We start from the raw sequence: 22,496 nt of genomic DNA, 5'->3' as shown, positions 1-22,496 counted from the left end.
AGTGAAGTGTTACAGTGTTTAAGGATTCCGTCTCTGGCTATTTTGTAGATTATGAATCCAGGTGGGGGCAGGGATGAGCACAGATCTTCCTGCTCAGCTGGGCCTCAGTCATTTCCCAGTTGCTCTAGTCCATTTGCGAGTTGCTAGAAGCTATATGGCAATCTCTGAACTACTGTCCCTATAAGCCAGAGCCATTTGGCCAAGATGCATTCCATATCCCTCTCCAGTAGGAACTCAGAAGAGGCACTCCCCACACCCCGGTTTTTGCCCACTGCCTTTGGTCCAGTCCATGCCCTCCGGCTCGTGCTTCTTTTATTTTATTATTTTTTTTTATTAGAAATTTAAAAAAAATTTTTTTTTGGAGAGAGGGGCAGAAGGAGAGAGAGAGAAAGAGAAAGAGAAAGAATCTTAAGCTTGACATGGGGCTCAATCCCATGACCCTAGGGTCATGACCTGGCTGAAATCAACATTTGGATGTTCATTTGACTAAGCTACCCAGGCACCCTCATGCTTCTTTTAGATGCTGACTTTCAGAAATGTACATGTGATCCATTTAACTCTTTTTTTATTTTTTAAAAAGTTTTCTTTATTTATTGTGAGAGAGAAAGCATGAGTAGGGGAGGGGCAGAGAGAGGGAAAGAGAATCCCAAGCAAGTTCTACACTGTCAGCACAGAGCCCAATGTGGGGCTCAAACTCACGAACGGTGAGATTGTGACCTGAGCTGAAATCAAGTGTTGGACAGTTAGTGGACCGAGCCACCCAGGTAGCCCCCATTTGGCTCTTTTAGATATATAAATATCTTTGTTTGAAAGAGCTAGTTGCCTTTTTTTTTTTAATAATAAAATGTTTATTGATTTACTGTTTGAGACAGTGAGGGGTGGGGGAGGGAGAGTGATCAGAGAGCAAGGGAGAAAGAGATCCCAAGCAGGCTTCACGCTCAGTACAAAGGCGGAAACTGGGCTCAGTCGCATGAACCGTGAGATGAAGAGCTAAGCCAAAATCAAAGAGTTGGATTCTTAACCTACTGAGTCACCCAGGTTCCCCTAGTTGTCTTTGAGACATAATTGACATATAACATTATTAGTTTCAGGTGTCCAATATAGCCTTTTATTTTTTTTTTTATTTTTTTTAGATGAAGTGAACCCTGCCTAATTGGGATGATGTTTCTTCAGCTTAAAAGTGTGACCCTTTCACTGTAGTTCAATGTCAAGTTCACATGGCATTTGAGAAATACCAGGGTAAACATGTATCCTAGGATTGGCATTAATCTGATCCCTAAATCTGAAGCTGAGAGAATACTGTGTCAGGCACATGGCCTCAGCAATCTTCTGTCTCAGGAGACCAGCTGAGCGTATCACTCCTGGGTGTTATATGTTGCGTTTCTGATAGATGTCACTGACCTCATCTCTCTTCCTGCTGTTATAGGGTTTATTCTCTCAGTGGTTAGTGACTAGCATCAAACCTCCTCCTTGGCCAGTTGGTAACAGATCCTAAAATAGGACTGTAGGGTTAGTTGTATATTCATGTTCTGAGCATATTCATTGTTGAATTCAAGGAAGAATTTTCACAAGAAGCTCTGTGTACAGGCCATCAAAAGTAGCCTTCTTGATATGAGTTCTTGATGCAATTTAATATCCAAAAAGTACAGTAGGAAAAAGGGAGGGTTCTGGATGGCTCAGCTGGTTAAGCATCCAACACTTGATTTCAGCTCAGGTCATGATCTCACAGTTAATGAGTTCGAGCCCCACATCAGGATCTGTACTGACAGTGCAGAACATGCTTGGGATTCTTTCTCCCTCTCTCGTGCCCCTCCCATGCATGCTCTCTCTCTTTCTCAAAATAAATAAAAACTTTAAAAAATGTATGGTGAGAATTTAATAATTTTATTTATTAATTTTATTTAATAATTCTTGAAGTGTCTGAGATATCCAAAGCCACTTCTTTTCAAGGTAATAAATGGAGTAAAAGTCAGTTGTTGAAGCTACTCACAGAATTTACCTGTACAATTTACAAATGTAAAAAATCACACTCAGGGCGCCTGGGTGACCCCGTCGGTTAGGCATCCGACCTCAGCTCAGATCATGATCTTGCAGTTCATGGGTTCAAGCCCCATGTCGGGCTTTGTGCTGACAGCTCAGAGCCTGGAACCCGCTTCGAATTCTGTGTCTCCCTCTCTCTCTGCCCCTACCTTGCTTGCTCTCTGTCTTTGTCTCTCAAAAATGACTAAACATTAAAATTTTTAAAAAAGCATCAGACACTCAAGGGGAGCTGTGATAGGATCTGACGTTGTGGGGATTTAACATTTTCAGCCCAGTGGGGTGTTAGCTGCAGAAAGGGCACAGGTGATGTGGAGCTTTTTTCTACACACATGACTTAAGCATATTGAATATGGAGCTTTAGTAAGAAGTAGTAGCTTTTGGGTGTCTGTGTGCTTCAGCAGGGAGCATGCACTGGAATGGTCACTGGTCCAGAGCACTGGACTGGGCTGCAATGTGAGAGCCACATATAAACATGGCTGGCATGCATGTCAAAGGGAATCTCAGAAGGCCAACTTCACAATATTTGGCCCCTCATAGTTTAACCTTTAGGAATTCAGGTTTTCCTGTTGATAATTCATGATGTAAAAGATTGTGTCCTGACCTTTTCCTCCCCAGTCTTCCATCTCTTTCACAGTCAGTGGATCAAGGTTGCAAGACTGGAACAGCTTGCACTCCTGGGAAGGAAAGATTCAGCATTCTGAGTCTCCACTTTTACATATTCTTGGTTGTTGGCTTTCCTGCTGGTTTGGGTGGGGATGACAACTCAGATGCCAAAACAGGGGTGGTGGTGAGTCTGATACCAAAACAGGATGTGCATAAAGCACGTTTTCTGTTAGTTTGGATTCTTGCTTGCGCGAGAATGTGTGATTCCTTCCGCGTACACCACCACCCCAGCTCTTCCTTTACTCACATGGACTTGGACTTAGTTCTGATTTTCATTGTCATGGCCAGTCCCTGGAACTGTCGACCCAACTCTTTAGTTAATGGTCTTTGTTGCAAGAATTGGAGGCATTTTGGTATGACAGCTAAAAACAGTAAGACAAAAAATGGAAGTCAGGCCCAGTTAGCAGTCAGCATTTGATTCCACATGCATGCTGTTTGCTGCAGGAGGATGGCACAGAAAAAAAGTTAAAATAGTACCAGTGCCTCAAATTTAACAGCCTCTAGCAGCTGGTAGAGCACTTTCTCTTTAGTTAGTGCTAACAGCCATCAATGCAGTGGTTTGTATAATTGCCATCTCGTCCAGGAGGATCTTGAGGCCCAGGGGTCATGTGACTTGCCCACAGTCACACCACCACTGAAGGACAGAGGCAGAGCCAATCCAGTCTCCTGGCTCCAAAGCCCATGCTAATTCCTGAAGGTCACAGTCTAATGGTTCTTAATGACATAGTTTTATGAGAGCCTGTTGTACTTTCCTCCACAGTTTCAGTATTAAAAGTTGAAAACAGCATCAGATCAGGACCCATAGTTGAGGAAGTAAGGTGCAAGTTGATAGTGGGAGTAAGAGTAACCCCATCATTTTTGAGCCCCCCAGTAAAATTGCTTCCAGATTACAGCGGGGCTTGAAGGCCATGGGAATCTTTCCACTTCTATTGTAATAACTTTTAGCTAAATCAGAGCCTCCTGATTTCTCTTATGCCATTGATATTCCTTAGAAAATCATAGGTGTCTCTTCACCACACAGTTGCCCAGACAAGTTCCCGGGATTCACACACAGTTACCCCTATAATCCTTATAAGTGCTCTAAAGCTGGTACAGTGTCCCCCAGGTTAAGAGCCCCTGCTCTGCCTGGATACAGAATCATCTACCTAAAGGTGGTGATGTCACACCTGTGACACAGCTGACTCTGTGCTTCAGTCACTCAAGTGTGTAAGTGACCCTCACACTTTCCGGTCCTGAGTCCAGTGATCCTCTGGGCTCCTTGCCTGCTGTGTGCTAAGACCAAGAACTACTTTTCTGTAGCTGCCTTCTATTGAGTGTGATTGCCAGGCTGCAGATACAAACAGTGGGGTGTGGAATCTGTCCCAGCTAGGCCCTCGCCAGGGTGGGAGGAGAATTGATCCTTTGACTCTCAGAAATGCACACTTTGCAACTTGAAGCAATGATCCTGAAAGGAGCTCAGGAGATTAAACTCTTTACTCGTGGGCACCTACCTAGCCAGCAGAGTTGAGATTTTGAATGAAACTGTTGAGAAAAGTTATCAAGTGCTTACTAGGTGTACTTTGTAGTCACTTAGCCCCTGATGGTAGAGAATGAGCAAATAAAAATCCTTACTTTATCATCGGCTGTGCTGCCTTTTCTCTGCCCTTTGGACATAGGGAAACCATGGTTTTTGAATGTTAGTGGCAACAGAATCCTTGAGGAGCTTAGTAATAGAGTAAAATTCTTGAAGCCTAGGAATCTGCATTCCAGGGAGAGTCTTGCTTTCCAGAGACCTTCTGATGCAAGTGACTCCTGAACTGCACTCAGAGGACTGTGCCGAGGGCTGCTGGCCTCTTCGCTCTTCTCATGTTTAGTGGTGGAGCAGGGCCTTGTTATTCTCTCCTCAGGAGTCGTGAGGTAGAAGACAGCCTGTCTACACACTCCAAGAGTTGATGACAAATTCCTAAGTTGAGGCTGCTGCTTTATGAAATGATTGGGTGTAGAAACTTAGGAACCCCGGTTTCCAATGCTGGGGAAAGCCTGCCTTGCCTGTCTCTCTGACAGTGAATTGGTGGAGTTAATGAATTGGTTAATTGGTTAATGAATCGGTGGAGCTGTGTACAGACCTCAGTGCGAGGGCCAAGGGACGAGGCAGAAGACTCTGTTGACTTTGGAAGGAGTTTGGTTATTCAGTGACTCCCTCTTCTGCCACATTGGCCCCTTCAAGAGAGGGCTGGAGGGAAAAGGACTGGGAGAATGTGTGTCCCCTTGACATCCTTTGAGGTTGTATCTGTCCCATTGCCAATATTAGAGAAAGGACAAGGGAGCATTTCTTTCCAGAGGAGTAGCCAGGAAAAGAAAGCAAAATGTGAAAGACCAGATTAAAATCACTAGAGTTTTTGTTTGTGGACGTATGTGTGTGTTTGTGTGTGTGTGTGTGGACGTGCATGTTGTAACTATCGCATTTTGGGGGGAAAAAGGGGTAACTTGACAGAGATTGTCTTTTCTCTTCCACACCCCCACCCCCTCGTCTTTGCCTCTGTTGTGCTGAAATATGTACAAATAAAAATACCTGAATTTTGGAATCAGGAGAACCAAAGTTTAGTCTCCACTCTGTAGTTGATCAGAATGTGATGTCAGGCAAGTCAGTTCTCCGCTATGACATGTGGAAAATAATAGATTCCAAGAAGCTCAAGGAAGGTAATTCCCAACAAACTATACAAACATCAGGGAAAATAAGGAAACCATTTGTAGCAAATTTATTTATGTTACTCTTGGGAGCCTTTTTGTCAGTCACTAGATTGACAGGCACAATCCTACTTTATTTCTTCTCTCCGTGTCCTTTCCTCTAGTATGACTTGCAAACCAAGTAAAGCCCAAAGATCTGTAAGGCCCCTCTCACCGCCTCTCCTCACACTCTGTGTCCCTCCTCCTCTGCCACCCTGGCCTTCTTAATGCCCTCTGTCACTCAGGCAGCTTCCCACCCAGGCCTTTGCTTTTGCTGTTCTCTTACCAGAAGGAAGGCTCTTCCACAGATGGCTGCAGGGCCTACTCCCTTCCTCAGGCAGGCCTCTTCAGACAGCACACCAAAAAGTCTTTCCTGGCCTTCTGTATGGTGAAATGTTCCTGCCCTCACCGTTCTGTCACTCAACCGCAGTTTTATTCTTCTTCATAGTGTTTATCACCTCCTGTGGTACCGTATGTTCATTTGTTTTGTGTGTCATTCCTCACAAGAGTGTAAGCTGCAGGAGAACACGGATATCCCAGCACAAAAACAGTCTGACACATGGGCTCCCAGTAAATATTTATTGGGAAAATGAATGAGTAATTTACTGTTAGCACACCTTAATCTCTTAGGAGATGTAAACCTCCGGACCCCCGTCTTATGTCTCCACCTGTTGCAGTTAGTGTCGTCCACTAACCCCCGGCATAGCTCTGATGCCAGTGGCCACTTCCTAAGTATAAGTAATCTTCTAGAAACCTCGCAAGCCTTATTTTATCTGACCTGCCCACTACTAATATCTCTCTTCTTCCACCTACCTTAGCTCTCTTTCTTGAAGCTTACTCCTGACATCAGCTTTGCCTGGCCCTCTCCTGCCTCTGAGAGCCTCCTCGGTTTCCTTTTCTGGGCTCTCTTTATCACTAGTGATGGATTTAATCACTTAAATTCTGGGATTCTCTTAAGATTCAGCCTGGGAAATATTTTCTCCTGTCTCTGCATATCCTATCACATTATCCTTTGATGATGTGACACACACACAAATGCGCATGTACACACATACACACACTTGCACATCTCCTAATAGGATGTCTTGCGATCAGCTCATATGCAGCATGCCCAAGACTGAACATGGTCTCTCTCTTACCCTGTTCCAAGTTACTCCTCCTGTATCCCCAGTCCAGGAGTGTTAGTGACACAGCCGTTCACCCAGCCATTCCGTTTTATTCTTCTAAATGGCCTCTTGATCATTACTTATAAAATGCACGATCTTATAAAAATGCAGTTCTTACTCTTTTGCCATTCCAGCTGATTTCAGGCAGGGGTTATCAGTAGATACTAGCTAAAACCATGAGGGAAGTGGTGGCCTCTTGATCATTACTTATAAAATGCACGATCTTATAAAAATGCAGTTCTTACTCTTTTGCCATTCCAGCTGATTTCAGGCAGGGGTTATCAGTAGATACTAGCTAAAACCATGAGGGAAGTGGTGGTTAGGGAACAGGATTTTCCCATGGCCTCAAGATGTTACCCCACAGATTACATATTAATTACAAAGGAGGAGTGCTACTTTTAAGATACAGACATCTGTCACCTTTCAGGCTTTTAGCACCATCAGTGGTAAGGCAACATGGCATTATGTGTCTCCTGATATTAAAAGTACACATTACCTGTGTAGTTTCCTTGCCAGAAGTGTTTAACATAAATCCGATCATGGGAAACAAACTCAGAATATAGGACATTCTTTCTGCAAGACAGCTGGCTTAGTTACTTAGGTCAGTATTGCGAAAAACAAAAAAGGCAAGAGTATTGTTCTAGATTGTGACTGAAGGGACAGCAACCAAATGTAGTACATGACTTCCAATTAAATCTTGGATTGGGGGGGATCTAAACAGCTATAAAAGACATTTTGGGGGGCAACTGAGCAAATTCAAATATAGACTGTAAATTAGATTATATTACTGAATCAGTGTTAATTTTCTTAGGTGTGATCAAGGTATTTTTTGTTATGTAGGAGAATACCCTTATTCTCAGGAAATGCACACTAAAGAATTTGGGGATGAAATATCTTGATTGATATCTGCAACTTTCAAGTGATTCTATAAACAAAAATCATGTGTGTCTGTGTGTGTGCACCCATGCTTGTGAGAGAGAGAGAACAAATATGGCTGAAAGATACCTGGTGGATCTGGGTCAGAGTTTAGGGCTGTTCATTATTTGTTCTTTCAGTGTTTTTGTAGGTTTGATAAATTCAGAACTCAAAGGGGACATGGAGAAGGGGAACATGTGAATGTAGACATGGGGGGTGAAATGAATATGTGCCAATTACCAGCTGAGTTTCTGTTCATTTTATTTTTTAATATAAAACATTAAGTTAGAAATACCCCACTCCCCACTCCCCTTCATGCAGGTCTGATTATGTTGCTTTCTTGGCAATGTGGTGGCTACGTATGGATCTCTGGATACAATTCTTTGTTTTTAAAAGAGAGAGAGGGAGAGAATCCCAAGCAGGCTCCTTGCTGTCACCAGAGAACCCGATATGGGGCCTGATCTCACAAACTGTGAAATCATGACCTGAGCCAAAATCAAGAGTCAGATGCTTAACTGACTGAGCCACCCAGGCACAGTTCTTAATTCTTAATAGCACAGGAAAAATATCATGTCACTTCTCTCTGGCCTCCGTGGTTTCTGATGAGAAATTTCCTGTCATTCAAATTGTTTTCCCTCTGGCTGCTTTCAAGTTTTTTCTTTCATTTTCAAAAGTTTAATTGTATTATATCCTGGCATGAATTTCTTTGGGTTTATCTTGTTTGGGGTTTGCTAAGACTTTGAATCTGTAGACTTATGTCTCTTGAGAAATTTGGGAAGTTTTCAGCCTTTCCTCACCTCTCCCCTCCCCTCCCGTCTCCTCCCCTCCTTCAAGAGACTGTGCAAGAGAGAGAGTGTACACACACAAGAGGGGGAAAGGAAGAGGGGGAATCTTAAGCAGGCTCCACGTCTAGCATTGTGCCCAATGCAGGGCTCAATTTCACAACCACGAAATCATGACCTGGGCTAAAATCAAGAGGCACACCTAACCAACTGAGCCACCCCAGGTAACCCACAGCCATTTATTTCTTTAAGTACTTTTTCAAACCACCAGTTTGCTTCTTCATCCAGGGCTTAGATGACAAAATGTTAGATTTCTTTATGGGTAGGGATGACCTTGTTATCACTGGCCTGTGGTGAAAGTCCTGACTTTTCACCAGCCCTCTCTTGACAGCAACAGGGATGGGAGGGGTGTCTTATTTCTGTGAGGTAGTGGTTTAAGTCCAGGCTCCCTGTTTGGTCTCCACTTATTTCTTGGGTTGTAGGGAGGATATTTGTTACTGGCTGGTGGGAATGAAGGCCCCAGCTTTCTACTTGGCCTTCTTTGACACCTCTGCGCAGGGATATTGGAGAGCTTTATTATAATAAAACCCCAAACCCTTGCAAGGATGGGACTCTAGTCTCCTCACTTGATTTTTCCACTGTTTTTTTGTGGTGTCAGTCTGGAGTAGAACAATTATTGGCTATAAGTTTTCTGTTTGGCTCGGTTCCCTTTTCCCTGGTCGTTTGGCCAATGAGTGTAGGTTTTGTTGGGACTTTTTTGTCTGCCTCCATTGGCATTTACAGATGGTTGGCCTCTTCAACTCCAAGTCTAGAACGTATGAGATAAAAAGGAAACCCAGGGAACTCACCACTGTGTCGTTCTTCAGGTCTCAAAGTCCCTAGCCAGTCTGCCCTCTTCTCTTCACCTTTCACAACCTACTTACGTTTAATTTTTTATTATTATTAAGTAAACTCCATCCCCAACATGGGGCTTGAACTCATGACCCTGAGATCAAGATCATGCTCCTCTGACTGAGCCAGCCAGGCACCCCTGCTTTATTCTTGTTTTTTACATAACATCCAGAGTTTTTAATTGTACTTAGTGGGGGGAGTAGAGAACAGTATGTCTGTTCCATTTCCCAGATGCATAAGTCCCTGTAGTAGCAAATGAAAGGTCTTTGTGGGCTGGGCTCTGCCCCCCCTCCAGCCTCATTGTCCCCACATGACCTCCTCCTTGGTCCAACCATATCAAACTACTTGTAGCCCCTTGAACTTGTTGTGCTCCTTCATACCTTCATGTTCTTGCTCTTCCTTAGCCTTAGATGACCTCCCATTCCCTTCCTTGTCTGCCTGTGGTATTCTGTTCTGTTCATTTGGGTTTTCTCTGTGCAGTCTACTTAGACAGTTCATATACTCTTGGGCTAAATTTTGCCTCTTCTGTCCTTTGTAGCACTTTAAATTACCTCTACAATTGTACTCCCATCTTGTATTGCACTTTTTTTTTTTTTGCTAACCAGACCATGGACTACCTTTGAGGGCTGGGGCCCTTTTCTGTGTATCCTTGTCCTCAGTAACTGGAATAATAGTTACTTAAGAATTGCTTATTGGATAGATGGATGGATTGCTATACTTATTTCTGATTTCCTACCTCGGTTATTATTAAATGTGTTTTCCCCTTACTTCCCACAAAACGCCCACTTGTGTACACACTGTGTGTCCCTCCTACTTCTACGGTGGGAAGAAATCCAGCAGCTTGCCTGAAGGCAGGGCTCCTTGGACTGGGGCACTTCATTGACTTCTGTTAGCTGTACTGTGTTCATGGCTTTGAGTTCCTCTGAATGCAGCTTCTGGCAAAGTATCTTAGTGAGGATGGGAACCGTAGTGTTTATTATGTCAGCACCTAATAAAGCCACATTCCAACCCAGGCACCTAACAAATATTCCTTAATGATAATGAGGAGATGAGTCTTGATGGCTAATTGCTGCCATTCTTTGCTGAGATGCATTTCCAGGAGTGTTTTGTGGATCCTAGAAGACTTTCACTTGTCTACATATCTAAGTAAATCTGGGGCTGTGATGGGAAAGCACTGGTTTAATGTCCTAAATTAATGCAAGAGGTTGATGTTTAAGGATCCTTCTACTTACTCTCTAGTATGAGATTAAATCATGATGGCTTGATGCCCTGCTCCTGCATGGTAAGCCACAGAGCTCAGCGGACACACTGAGCACAGCATCGAACTCCCCCTTGGAAGCTGATGGCAGTATGTTTTTTTAAAAAATGGAAAGATTTTCATTTTAGTTCCCAAGGACCTCATTTAAGGCAGCAAACATGAAAAGGGAGAAAGAAAATGGGCGCTGGAGAGGGGGCAGAGTCTAAGTTGGTGGCCGCAGACAGCCAGGGAAGACCTACAACTGGAACTGAGACTGTGACGAAGAGTGTCACCCCTCATAGCCATTTCTTTTCATTTGAATTTTTCCTTTCATCATGTGTGCACCCTTCCCTGTGTGTGCGCAGAGCGGTGTGAGTGTCACAGGGGGGCCCAGCTCCCGGAGGGTGGGAGTGGGGTGTCCAGAGCTGCCCCCCCACCCCACATGTGTATATTACAAACTGCATGCACAGTTCTTGGATTTGCGTCAGTTCTGTGGGGCTTCTCTTTCAGAGATGGCCTTCTAGGAGTTTCTGGGGAAGTGAAATTTCTAAATAATATCCTGGCTCTTCGGGCTAAGCCACCAAGGCAGCAGGAGGAGGGAGATGGTCTCGGACCTCCATCTGGATGAATGCTGCCCTCCTCATTGGACACACATCTGTGGGTTAACTTTGAGTCTTTGAGAGTTTTTCCACAACTACTAGAAGCTGAAACTTTAAAAGCTCTTTTCTGCTTTGTTGCACTTCCTTGTGCCCCATCCTGTTAGCATGAAAGCTTGAGATGGTTTTGACTCCACACTGCCACTTGCTCCAACATTAAGGAAGCCCAGGGCGTACATTTATCACCCCTGCATCTCTCTTACCGCTTTCTCCTCCGTGGCTGTGGCTTACAGCATAGCTGGCTGGATGCGCGTGGGAATGCCTCCCCGACCCCAAATTCCTTCACACTGAGAGTACCGGCTGCCCCACCTCCAGTCTCTCCCCACATAGACCTGAAGGGCTTCTCACAGGAGTCCTGATAAAAACCCAAAGGAAGAGGGCCATTGCTCCCTTCTTCTGTTGGAAGTAGCTCTCAGAGAGCAGTTAGCAATGGGGAGAGAGTAGCACAGAGTGAGTGGGGTGTTCAAGGACTGGGAGAAACCAACAGCACACTTGACAGAAGGTTGAGACAAAAGAAGAAAGGAGAGACAGGGCTAAACCTGGGTTGGTGTCTGCCACTGGATGAATGACCTCACAGGTAACTGTGATGTTTAGTTCCATCACCTATAAAATTGGAAGAAGGGTCCCTACCTTGTGGGTTGTTCAGAGGATTGAGTGAGATTACAGTGTTGTTATAAAATGAAATAGTCTTGTGGGGTTGGTAATTACTGTCCTGAATTCTTTTCTCGGCCCTTACTTCTGGTTCTCTTGATCAGTCCCTGAGGGGCTAATGAATTCGCCTCTGATCTTCTCATTAGCCCTCCCGCTTGTTTCTTAGTGTCAGTGCTGAAGGCTGTCTCATGAGCTCCACGGTGGGCCCCAGCTTTCGAACCGTGGCTTTCTGTGCCTGCGGTCACCTTGAACCCCTCCTCTCCGCCTTCTTCACACCTATATATGCTCAGTGCTGTGGTTGAGCTGACCTTTCCACATTGCCTGCCCTCAGCCCTTTGTCCCAGTGGTGTGTGTAATTGAAGACTCCTTGCCTTCCCCATCCGATAGGGTGGTCCTTCTCTACTTTTTGAAGAAATTAAGAAATCAACCCAGAGAAATGGCAGGAAGAGTGAGGGTGAGATAGAGTGAAGCTGTAATCCTCTCTCTGCCGCTTGCTGGCTTTTCCTGCCCTCTGGAGCCTGTCCTTACCTGTAAATTGGGTTGTTACCTACCACGTGGATGAATCATTAGGAATATCAGATTAGATAACATGTTTAAAATGTCTAGACCAGTGCTTGCCACATAAGTAGGCACTCCATAAATATTCATCTGTCCTTTGCTATTACGTGAAGATTCCCTAACCAAACAGGAAGTCCAATATACGACAGCCAGTTCTCCTGCTTCTTATCCCGGTTAGTGTTGCATCATCCTTGATACATTCCCCTTCCATCTAGAAATTCTGTGCTTTGTGAGTTACTGTTTCAGAAATTGGATTTGTGCCTTACTCTTTGGGATGGCCAGTGTAAGTTGTTGAGGCAGCAGGCTAGCCAGGGTTTTAGGCTCAATCATCCATGACTGTGGTACCAAAACTAGCAGGTGTGTGTGGGAGTCAAACCCATGATTCAGTTACATCACTGTTGGTTACAACAACACCTCATGTTCATGTGTGTGTGCTCCACTGGCTTCAGAGCACCCCACTTTCATTTGATTCTCACAAGAGTTCTGAGAGGTAGACAGATTCTCACTCTACAGAAGAAGAAAAGGAGGGCCGCAAAGGAGTCCCCTGTGTCACACTGGTTGTAATTGGTAGAACAGGAAAAGACCACAGATGCCTTGATTTTCTATCCAGGACTTCTGTGATGTTTTGAACCCAGACGATAACCAAAATTCTGGCTGTTCAAGTGAAAGTTTAGAGCTCTACCACAGAACCATCTAGCTTTCCTCTCACTAGTGTACACTTTGTTTCCATTTCTTACAGAATATTCATTAATTTTTAAATGAATTATATGCTGGGCACTCTAGGCACTGGGGATACTGTCAGAAACAAAGGAAACAGACCTGCCCTGATGGAGCCTGTCCTAATGGTGGGAGGCTGACAGTAAACGAGTTAGAAAAATATGTGCTGTGCCTGTAAAGAGTGTCACTCAGTGATGAGTGCTATGGAGAGAAATAAGGCAGAGAGGAAGCTGGGGGTGGGATGGGGCAGACACTGTGAGTTTTCACCTTGATTCTTTGTACTTAATGTCTCATCCCTGTGATATGGGGTGTGTGGTCCCTCACACCCCAGACCAGATTACAGCGTGTCAGGGCTTTTGGAGACTGGTTTTGAAGTTGAACCAGCTTTACCCAGTAGAAGCAGGTACGGGAGCTGTCTGCTTACCCACTAAATTGCTCAAGATTACCCCAGATTAGAGCTGGGATAGCCTGGATAGTGCCCTGGAATGCTCCGGTAGGTTGGGGAAGGAGCCTGTGCTGGTTCTTCTTAGAGATTATTTTTTAAATCTAGAGCTCCCCCTGCTGTTAGAAGACTGGGTGGGCTCTCAACAGATTTTTTTTTTTTTTAATGATTCTTTTTTATCCTAAAAGTTAAGAAATTTTTTATTTTTAAATAAATACTGCTAGGACATTTAGATCTTTCTTCTGGGACTGCTGTTGCTAAGGCTCCACCCCCAGGAGCAGGATAGGGGGAGGAAGCACAAAGGCCCAGGCAGGATAGGGTCATATCTGTGCCCTTGCTACTTTTAGCTTCTCTGTACCCCTGCGCTCCTACCACAGCCAGCAGCCTAGCAAAAGTTATCTCCACAGACAGTTTCACAGCTGTTCTGAAATTCTAGGGCAGCAGAAGTGAAACTGACCATGGTCTTGTAAATTTTTCTCCTATTGCTCTTGTTCCCCACTTGAAGTGACTCGGGCCTTTTCAATCATCTTACCCTCAGGATGTCCCAACTCATCTTTTGTCTTTATAGTCAAGTGTTAGACACAAAACTGTCTTCGTGGTGCCACATTTGAGGAGATTTGGTCCCAGTTTGGTCTTGTACTGAGTCGAGAGCTGTGGTCTGAGTAGTGGTAGATCCAGAGCACAGCTGAGTCCTTGACAGGGCCTGTAGTAAGTGCTTCCTGTCAGCTGCAGGTTGTGTGTACCAGGGTCAACCAGACAGTCACTGTGAAGTTCTTCTAGTCCTTAGAGATGAAATTCAAGGTCATTTTAGCTTCAGTAAAGAAGGAAATGGTACCCAAGGAGACCTAGGTCTTTCTTACCTGCCCTGTTCAGCTTGGTCACTTTGTGATTCCTAATGAGGTTGAAGAAGTAAGCTGTGCTCCTCTCTGGGTCCCTGTCTCTACCAGAGTGAGGTGGAGCCCAGCAGGCATTCTTGGGAGGATTGACTGATCAATAAGGATTATGCAACTAACAGTCTGGTAACGGGCCCAGGATATTTTTTTCAAGCTATATTCCATTTGTGCACTTCATAGAGGCCAAGCTTAGGCAGTGACTGTTCTCATTAGGAATAAAGTAACCACAACTGTTTTAATGGGGCAGCTGAACCATAAAGATATGTGCTCACTCAGGTGTCATGTTCTTTACTTCTGCTGGTAAGAATTAGTATTGCTAAAATTAACTTGAATTAAAAAGACTTCTCCACTGTAAACTGTAGTTGTGCACATGATGCTTCATAAAAGTAATTCTTTTATGATTCTTTTCTCAACAGCTTTGAAAAGTCCAGCTGCGTTTCATGAGCAGAGAAGGAGCTTGGAGCGGGCCAGGGTAAGGCCTTTCTTCCCCAGTGGCCTTCAGAGTGCATTTGCAGAGCCCATTGCATTGCTGGTGTGTTCCTTCCCGTCTGGTGTGCCCTGGGGCCAGCCCTCACCTCAGTTCCAGACAGGAGGCGCTGCTGTTTTCTATCCTGTCCCCACCCCAGCCACCTTGCGGCACGATCTGCAACGTGATCGGAATTTCTCCTTTCCTGCATTTAAGGGTATATGATGAGCAGCAGTCCTCCCTCCTCTGGCTCTGGAGGCCACTGGTATTTCCCCATCTTTAATTCCACTTCACCTTTTGTAGATATTGGGATACGAGCACCAGCCACGGAAAAGCGTGCTGAGGGCTGGTCCTCGATGTCTGTGGCTGCACTGCCCACACTTCTCCAGGATGAGCATTCTGAGGGACAGGAAAGGTCTCTGTTGCCCCGAGAAGCCAGTGTCCACTTGAGCTATGGAGGCAGAAGCTGGGCCCCCATCTGAGCCCTGATTTGTGCTGCTGCACCTGGCCTGTTGCCTTGTCCCCCCTCGGTTTCGGTTCCCTTGGGGGTCTCAGGGGGATATTCTGCTGCCCAGTGTGGGCAGAGATGGGGAAGTCGCCAGAACACGCTTCCCTTCTACCCCTTCACTTTTTTCTTTTACATAAGAGGCAAGGAAAGAGAATCTCCCCAGCGGAGGACCCTATAGGCCATGGCTGTTTAAGACTCACAGCTCTTTCAGAGACTGAAATATTTACCTCTAAGGCTTTCTGTCTTATTTTATTTTTTAAAAAATTTCTAACGAAAATTATGAGTGATTCTTACAGTGAGTGGGAAGAATGAGGTCGTGGACACTGGGAACCAAAGCAGAACAAACTGTGCTGTTGTAGTTACTGGGAGGAGTGGAGAATAGGGCGGTGGGGAGGGGAAGGGGTGGCTTTGCCCCTGCCCCCAACCCAGTTGTAAGACTTGGTGCTGTTACCTGGACTGTTTCTCAAGTAGGCAAGGAGTACGTTAGAGCTAACTAGAACAGCTGTTACTTTATGGAGAAATTTATAAACAGAATGACATCATTTTGTTGTTGATGCTCACCTCAGCTCTTGGGAATTAGGTGCTCTTATCTTCATTTTATAGATGGAGCTAAGAGAAGTTAACTAAGTTGTCCAGCTAGTAAGTGCCAAAGCTGGGACTCCGACCTTGGCCTGTGGACTCCATGTATTTTCTTAATTAATGCTGTCTTCTGCCTTGGCCTTGGCCACTGTTCAGAACTTCAGGTGGTGTCTGGCACCTGTTCTGCCACCGTCTGCAGCAGCCATGGCAGTACCGGTGCCCTCTGCAGGTGGGGCAGAGTGCTCGGCCCAGAGCCCACAGCCACAGGGCTGGCACAGGGCTGCCTAGTCAGAGCACCAGGGCTTTACCTTTACCAAATGCAGTGTGCTCTGGTTTTTTCTTTTCTGCTCTCGTCTACCTTGTCCTGTCTTGTCCTATCCTGCCCTGTGCTGGTTTTGACTCACTAATGGTCTTGACCTATGGTTTGAAAAATTCTGGTGCAGAAGTTAAGAGCATAGATTCCGGAGTCAGGCGGATCTGGGGCCACCTGTACATTATAACACAAGCACCCGGCTTGTGCTGGCTCTGAGACTGTTAAGGGAATGGTTTAGTTCACCTGGAGTTTCAGAAATGCAGAAATGAGGACATTAGACTTTAGGGAACTGGGGCTATGACACCATGTATCAGAATTAGTATTCCATTTGGCAGCCACTCTGAATGAATGGAAAATGTTCATGAGCTCACACAGTGCTACCTTTTTTGAACAAGACATAAAATTCAGTATGATTACAGGTCTATAAAATTAGACATCTTCTGCATGGAAGAATGATTAGGAATAAATATCCCAAAATATGAAGTGGATAATTAAAAGTTTTTATTATTGTTTTGCTTCCTGATTTTCTAAATTTTCTTTGATAAACATAGTTATTACTTTTATGATAATACAAATAATAGATTTTTAAGAAAAAATTAGTAGTTTAGCCTCAGAGAGACAAATAGTCTGGACAGATGGATGGTACCCTGGGCAGGTGCATTGGAAATGGATGTGCCCCTCCCCCCAGACCTCCCCTTGCCTCAGAGCCCTGCAGACTCGAGGCGGAGATCAAGGGGGCCTGCAGAGGTGACCCACCACAGACACAGCAGCCACGGGTGCTTTTTGGTCCTGTCCATTCCATAACTTGTATCCTGGATTTGAGATCTTCTTGGTGTGTTTTTTTCTGTAGACAGAGGACTACCTGAAACGGAAGATTCGTTCCCGACCGGAGAGATCGGAGCTGGTCAGGATGCATATTTTGGAAGGTGTGTGAGGCTGGAAATGCTTCCTCCCCTCACCCTCTCTTTTCACTGGGCCTCACCCACACGTCTTGTGCCCTGTCTCTTCTCACTCCCGTCTCTGGCGACAGTGTGTGACTGGGCCCTAGTGCGGTAGAACCGCAGGACTGAAGCCACCGCTGGTTCTGGGAATTCCCAAAGAAGCAGTCACATTCTCTTGCGTCAGCTTGCTTTTTTCTCCCCTGGCCGTGTGGTGGCCCTGGATCTTGTCACCCTGTGGTTTGAAGCCTGTTCTCCAGAATCTTTTGAAGATGCAGTTACCGCCTGTTCTCCGCTCATTCTCTCACGCCTTCATTCAGCAGTCACTCCGGCCCCCGTGCCAGATGTGCTCCGCCTGGCCCAGCACACCCTCCTTTCCACATTCTAGTGAAGGAGCAGTTTGGGCTGCTGAAAACTTTCTGACTCCATCCTTTTTTTGTTGTTGTTCTATAGTTATTTATTTATTTGGGAGTGCACGGGAGTAAGGGAGAGGAAGAGAGAATCTTTTTTTTAATGAACCAATGCCATCCTTTTTTTTTTTTTTTAAAGTTTATTTTGAGAGAGAGAGAGAGAGAGCAGGGGAGGGGCAGAGAGAGGATCTCAAGCAGGCTCTTTACTCCCCAAGGCAGGTTCAAACTCACAAACCATGAGATCATGACCTGAGTCAAAATTGAGTCGGAGGCTTACCTGACTGAGCCACTCAGGCACCCCAGAGAGAATCTGTTTTTTGGGAGGTTTTTTAATATTTTTTTTATTTTTGAGAGAGCATGAGTGGAGGAGGGCGGGGGGAGGAGGGGCCAGGGGCTCTGAGGCGGGCTCCATGGTGACGTGAGCCCTTGTAGGGCTTGAACTCATAAACCATGAGATCAGGCCAAGCTAGAGTCAGACACTCAACCCAGGTGCCCCAGAGAGACAGAGAGAATCTTAATCAGGCTCCACGCTCAGAGTGGAGCCCAACTCGGGGCTTGATCCCATGGCTCGGGATCATGACTTGAGGCAAAATCAAGAGTTAGATGCTCAACCAACTAAGCCACCCAGGCGCCCCTGTTGTTCAGTTTTGAGCCAACTTTGGGGTTGGGTTGGAACTTTTCTGAGCCCCGCATTGTATTGACAGAGACACTGAGACCCAGAGCAAGGACTGAATTGCCTGTAACCCAGAAAGCTTGAGGGAAGGCGAGGCATGCTCCACTGTCTGCTGTGCTTTCGGCTCTGTAGCCCCCTGTGCCCGGTGACCTTTGCTGGGTGTGCCCACACTCTGTCTGCAGTCCGGGGCCCCTTGTGTCCACGTAGAACTTCAGGCTGGGCCTCCCTTCTCTGCCTGGGACACTCTCTGCATCCTGATGGCTTCTGCTCCTTCCTCAGAGGGCAGGAGAGCTGCTCTGGAGTTCCCAGGGTAGAGCCAGGCCCATTCCTACATCCTCCTGCACTCCATTCTCTCCCACGGGCAGAGACCTCGGCCGAGCCTTCCCTCCAGGCCAAGCAGCTGAAGCTGAAGAGAGCCAGGTTGGCTGATGACCTCAACGAGAAGATTGCACAGAGACCGGGCCCTATGGAGCTGGTTGAGAAGAACATCCTGCCCGTGGAGTCCAGCCTGAAAGAAGCCATCATTGGTGAGGAGGCCCCAGCCACTCTGTGTGGACATGCAGGCCAGATGCAGAAGGATGAGGCTCAGGGCTTCTTGCTGTTTGATTCCTGCTTTGACTTGGGAACTGAGGTGCAGAGTGTGAAGGCCCGAGAAGCAGGCTGTGTTAGCTTGGGGCGGTGCCAGCGGCCTCACTGGTCATGCCAGAGTAACTAACTGAACAACGGAGGTGCCTCTGTTCACCTTCATCTCTGCACACTCAGAGGCTTGGTCCTTTCCCACAGGGTGGCTGGACGTCAGGGCTGATGTGTGTGAACCTACGGGGGTGCCAGGAGTTAGAAATCTCTGCCTTACTATCTCTTTTTCTCAGTGCAGTCTCTTCTCAGAGCGTGGCGCTTTCCACAGATACTTCACGCAGCAAATATTGACTCCCTCAAGGGGTGTGTGCTAGGGGCTAGCTCCGCAGCCCCTCAAAGCAGGGCCGGCCCCTCGCCCTTACGGAGTTCAGGCCTAGGAACAGACACTGGCAGGTCAACAGGCAGCAGCAAGACGGAGGCTGAAACTGTGCCTGAGAGAGCACTGGCCGCTCTGGGCGCACAGAGGAGGGTCTCCAGCCCGGCCCTGACAGTGGGATGTGGTGTTGGAAGAGGGGACAGCCAAGTCCGAGGCTGCAAGATGAGTGGGGATTAAAGTATATTCGAGGAGAGAGGTGCTGTGGGCTCCAGGGGAGGAGAGCTGTGCAAGGGGAGGAGCATCCCAGGTGTGGAGCTGGAGGAGGGGGCGCCGAGACGAGAGGTGGGAGGTCGGCAGAGTCCAGGGCATGTGAGGGCCTCATGTGCCACAGGCAGGTGTTCGGACAGGATTCCTTTAGAGTTTGGTAATTGTTAGCACAGACATGGCTCCTTGGCCGCAGTGGGCCCGAGACCTGGTCCTGGGCAAGGCCGTGCGTTCCTGCCCCTAGAGGTAGCCGTGCCTCCAGGGAGAGGGGGAGCAACTGCTCCTGTTGTTATGAGGAGTTAGATCTTCTGGGTAGGGCCCCAGGCCAGGTTGGGCTCTGAGCCCTGGGTCAGAGGAGACTTTGGTTTCCCGGGGCCTTGTCTGCACTGTGGACAGTGGTTTGATAACGTAGGGGGCAGCCAGCGTGCCGGGGGCTCCACACCTGGGCCCCAGCAGCCCCTTTGCCGTTTGGTGCCGGTAGCCTTCTTAGTTCACCGCTTCGCCCTGGCATTCATCCCCTTCATCTCCGTGTTCTCCTGCCCGATTCTCACCAGATTCCACGCAGCCCCTAATCTCAGGCCTGTGTTCAGGCGACGGTCAGTTATGGGCTCTCCAGCTGGGTGAAATCTGAGAGGCAGCATTGTGCCTGGCCCTGCATAGTCCTGCGGTTTACAGAGATGAATAAAATACAACACTGCCCTCAGAGAACCATGAGAGGAGACTGACGTACAAACAAGTGATTCCTGAGTCTGGCCCCTGATTAGGTGCCAGCGCTGCGTAGTGGGAAGGCCACTGGTCCTGTGACATAGTAACTGAGTCACCTGGCTTGCAGGCCCACAGACAGTGATGGATACAAAGGGCCCCACACAGTCTTTGGCGTCTGGGGAGCCTCACAGAAGGGCTGCTGCTGTCCGTGTTCTCATTAGCCACAGAGCAGAGGACGGTTGCTGTCGCGGACGACGTAGGGTAATGGTGGGGCAGGCGCAGTGCGAGCCCGGCTGAGAAGGGCTCCTCTCAGCAATGGGCACTGTGGTGAGACCCGGAGAGCTGTCACGGACGGTATGGCACATTTGGGGCCCACCTTTGCCAAATGGAGAATTATAGGAGGACACTCCAGGCACAGGGGACAGCAGGGACAGTGGCCTGTAGGTGTGGTGGGGCATAGCTTGTTTAAGGACGAGGTAGTCTAGGTTGACAAGCAGGTGATAACCAGGGGTGACTTGAGAGAAAGGAGCGTTTGCCAGCAAAAGCCAGGTCCTGTGGATTGGGGAATGAGTAGGTGGTAAGGAAGTGTTGACAGCAAAGGCAGGCCATTTGTTCAAGAGGTGAGTGGAGGAGGAAGGGGGAGGGAGGTGGGGGGCCGGGTAGGAGTTTTAAGCTGGAAGAAATCAGTGCAGGTTGTGGCTGAGGAGTCAGGAGGAGATGGGAGGCCAGAAGGGGAGAGACTCAGGCCAGGCTTGTGGAGGAGAAGCTGGTTGTGGAGAGGGCAGAGGGAGCCCAGGCAATGCCGAGGCCTGCTGTAGTTCGGGGCCTGACAGGGGCTTTGCAGAGGCTGACCTCCCACCCACTCCCCACGGCCACTCACAGCACACCACTGCCACCTGTGTGCTCTCACACACACCCCTCTCCAGGTCACCCCCAGCTGATCTGTAAGGTTCAATGTCAAGTCCTCTCTTCCAAGAAGTCCTCCCTGAACCTCTCCTCAGCATCTGTGTTTCCCTCGAGCAGAGGCAACTGGACCAAACTCAGGGCAGGGACTCTGTCTCTCCACACCCTGCACCTGGCCCACACCGGTCACTGGGCTTCCCTAGCGTGGCCGGCCACTCCCTCCACTGGACTGTCCCCGGGGTGGAGCCAAAACTCCTCCATCCTGGATTCCACCATCCGGAGCTGGGTGTCGTGGGAGGAAGAGATAGTGGGAGAAATCTAGGTGTGTGACTGGCCTGAAGTACACGACAGTAATGGGGCTCCGCTCCCCCGTGTGCTGCACGCGTGGCTGCCACCAGGGCCGATTAGAGGGAGTGTAGGAGCCGGCCTTGCTGGAGGACGGGAGCCAGCCCAGCAAGGGGGTATTCCCAGCTCCGTCCCCACCGCTGGCTGGTGGAGGTTCAAGCTCAGGTACGTCCTTCCCTGGTTCCAGGGAAGCAGAGAGCCTCGGGTCGTGGCCCTGGAGAGGAAGAGTCTCCTGGGAGAGTTACTAGTTTGTTCTTGTTCCTCATCTGTGGTCTTCCCACCACAGCAGATTTCCCCAGGCATGGCCGACAGCTCACCTCCGTGCCGTGACCACTGCCTCAGTCCCTCCCGTGTGAACGGCAGACCAACGCAGAACCTCTTTCCCCAGTAGCACTGAGGGGGTGGTTGTGATGTGAAGTGTGTGAAGTATCTACTGGTCTCCTTCCTTTTGTGTCCTGGGAGTCCACACTAGGGCCCTGCCCCCCCTCGCTTCTCCCTCACACCCTGGCCCCAGGAGCACGTGCACTCGAGGCCGTCAGGGGCCCTGACCACGGGGCCGGGCAGTGCTAGCCAGCTGGGCGGCTTTTCTTCTGGTGGCCGCTGCTGCCAGCTTTTGGGTCTCCGGGGGTCGCAGGCCACTAAAGGGAGTTCACCGTACTTCTAGTGATCCTGTTGCACCTGTACAAGCAGGTGTACCTCTTCTGGAAGGCCCTTAGCCTGTGCCTGCCCTTTAGGACGTTGAGGCAGCCCAGGGGGAAGCCCTCATTGCAGGGTCCACAAGCCTCTGTGGGAAAAGGAGAGTTTTGTGCCACCACAGGATGGAGGTGAAGTGCCTTTAACAGCAGAGAAGCATGAGACGGAGGAGGCAGCAGGCTGGAGGGAGGGAGGGAGAGTGGGACTTGACTTTGGGGACTGGACACAGTGGAGATAGAAAAACAAGGGAGCACTTGATAGCTTAGGGGCCAGCACCCTTCCTGCCTTTGTTTCAGGGTCCTGATGAGGTGCTCTCCTGGAGCTCTTTTGGACCCAGAAGGCAGTTGGTCAAGCTGCTGGTCTTTCTCCTGTTGGCCTTGCTGGTGGGTGGGCGGGTGGGGGGCCAGGGCCGGCACCTTGCCGGGACAGC

General features: G+C 47.9%; 1 protein-coding gene across 2 annotated transcripts in view; it reads left to right on the top strand.

Annotated features, from left to right (window-relative positions):
- Window positions 1-22,496, top strand: part of MRTFA (myocardin related transcription factor A) — a 100,162-nt gene that overhangs the window by 66,216 nt on the left and 11,450 nt on the right. For both annotated transcript variants that reach the window (XM_039235709.1, XM_039235700.1), the window contains exons 3-5: window positions 14,734-14,789; window positions 17,034-17,109; window positions 18,570-18,731. In XM_039235709.1, coding sequence (XP_039091640.1) covers window positions 14,734-14,789; window positions 17,034-17,109; window positions 18,570-18,731 — 294 coding nt within the window. The remainder of the gene's footprint in view (window positions 1-14,733; window positions 14,790-17,033; window positions 17,110-18,569; window positions 18,732-22,496) is intronic.

Source organism: Hyaena hyaena, unplaced genomic scaffold (genome assembly GCF_003009895.1).
Source record: "Hyaena hyaena isolate Hyena2069 unplaced genomic scaffold, ASM300989v1 scaffold_4, whole genome shotgun sequence".
Classification (NCBI taxonomy): Eukaryota; Metazoa; Chordata; class Mammalia; order Carnivora; family Hyaenidae; genus Hyaena; species Hyaena hyaena.
The sequence above is the reverse complement of the archived record's forward strand: the minus strand, read 5'-3'. Positions and strand labels throughout refer to the sequence as shown.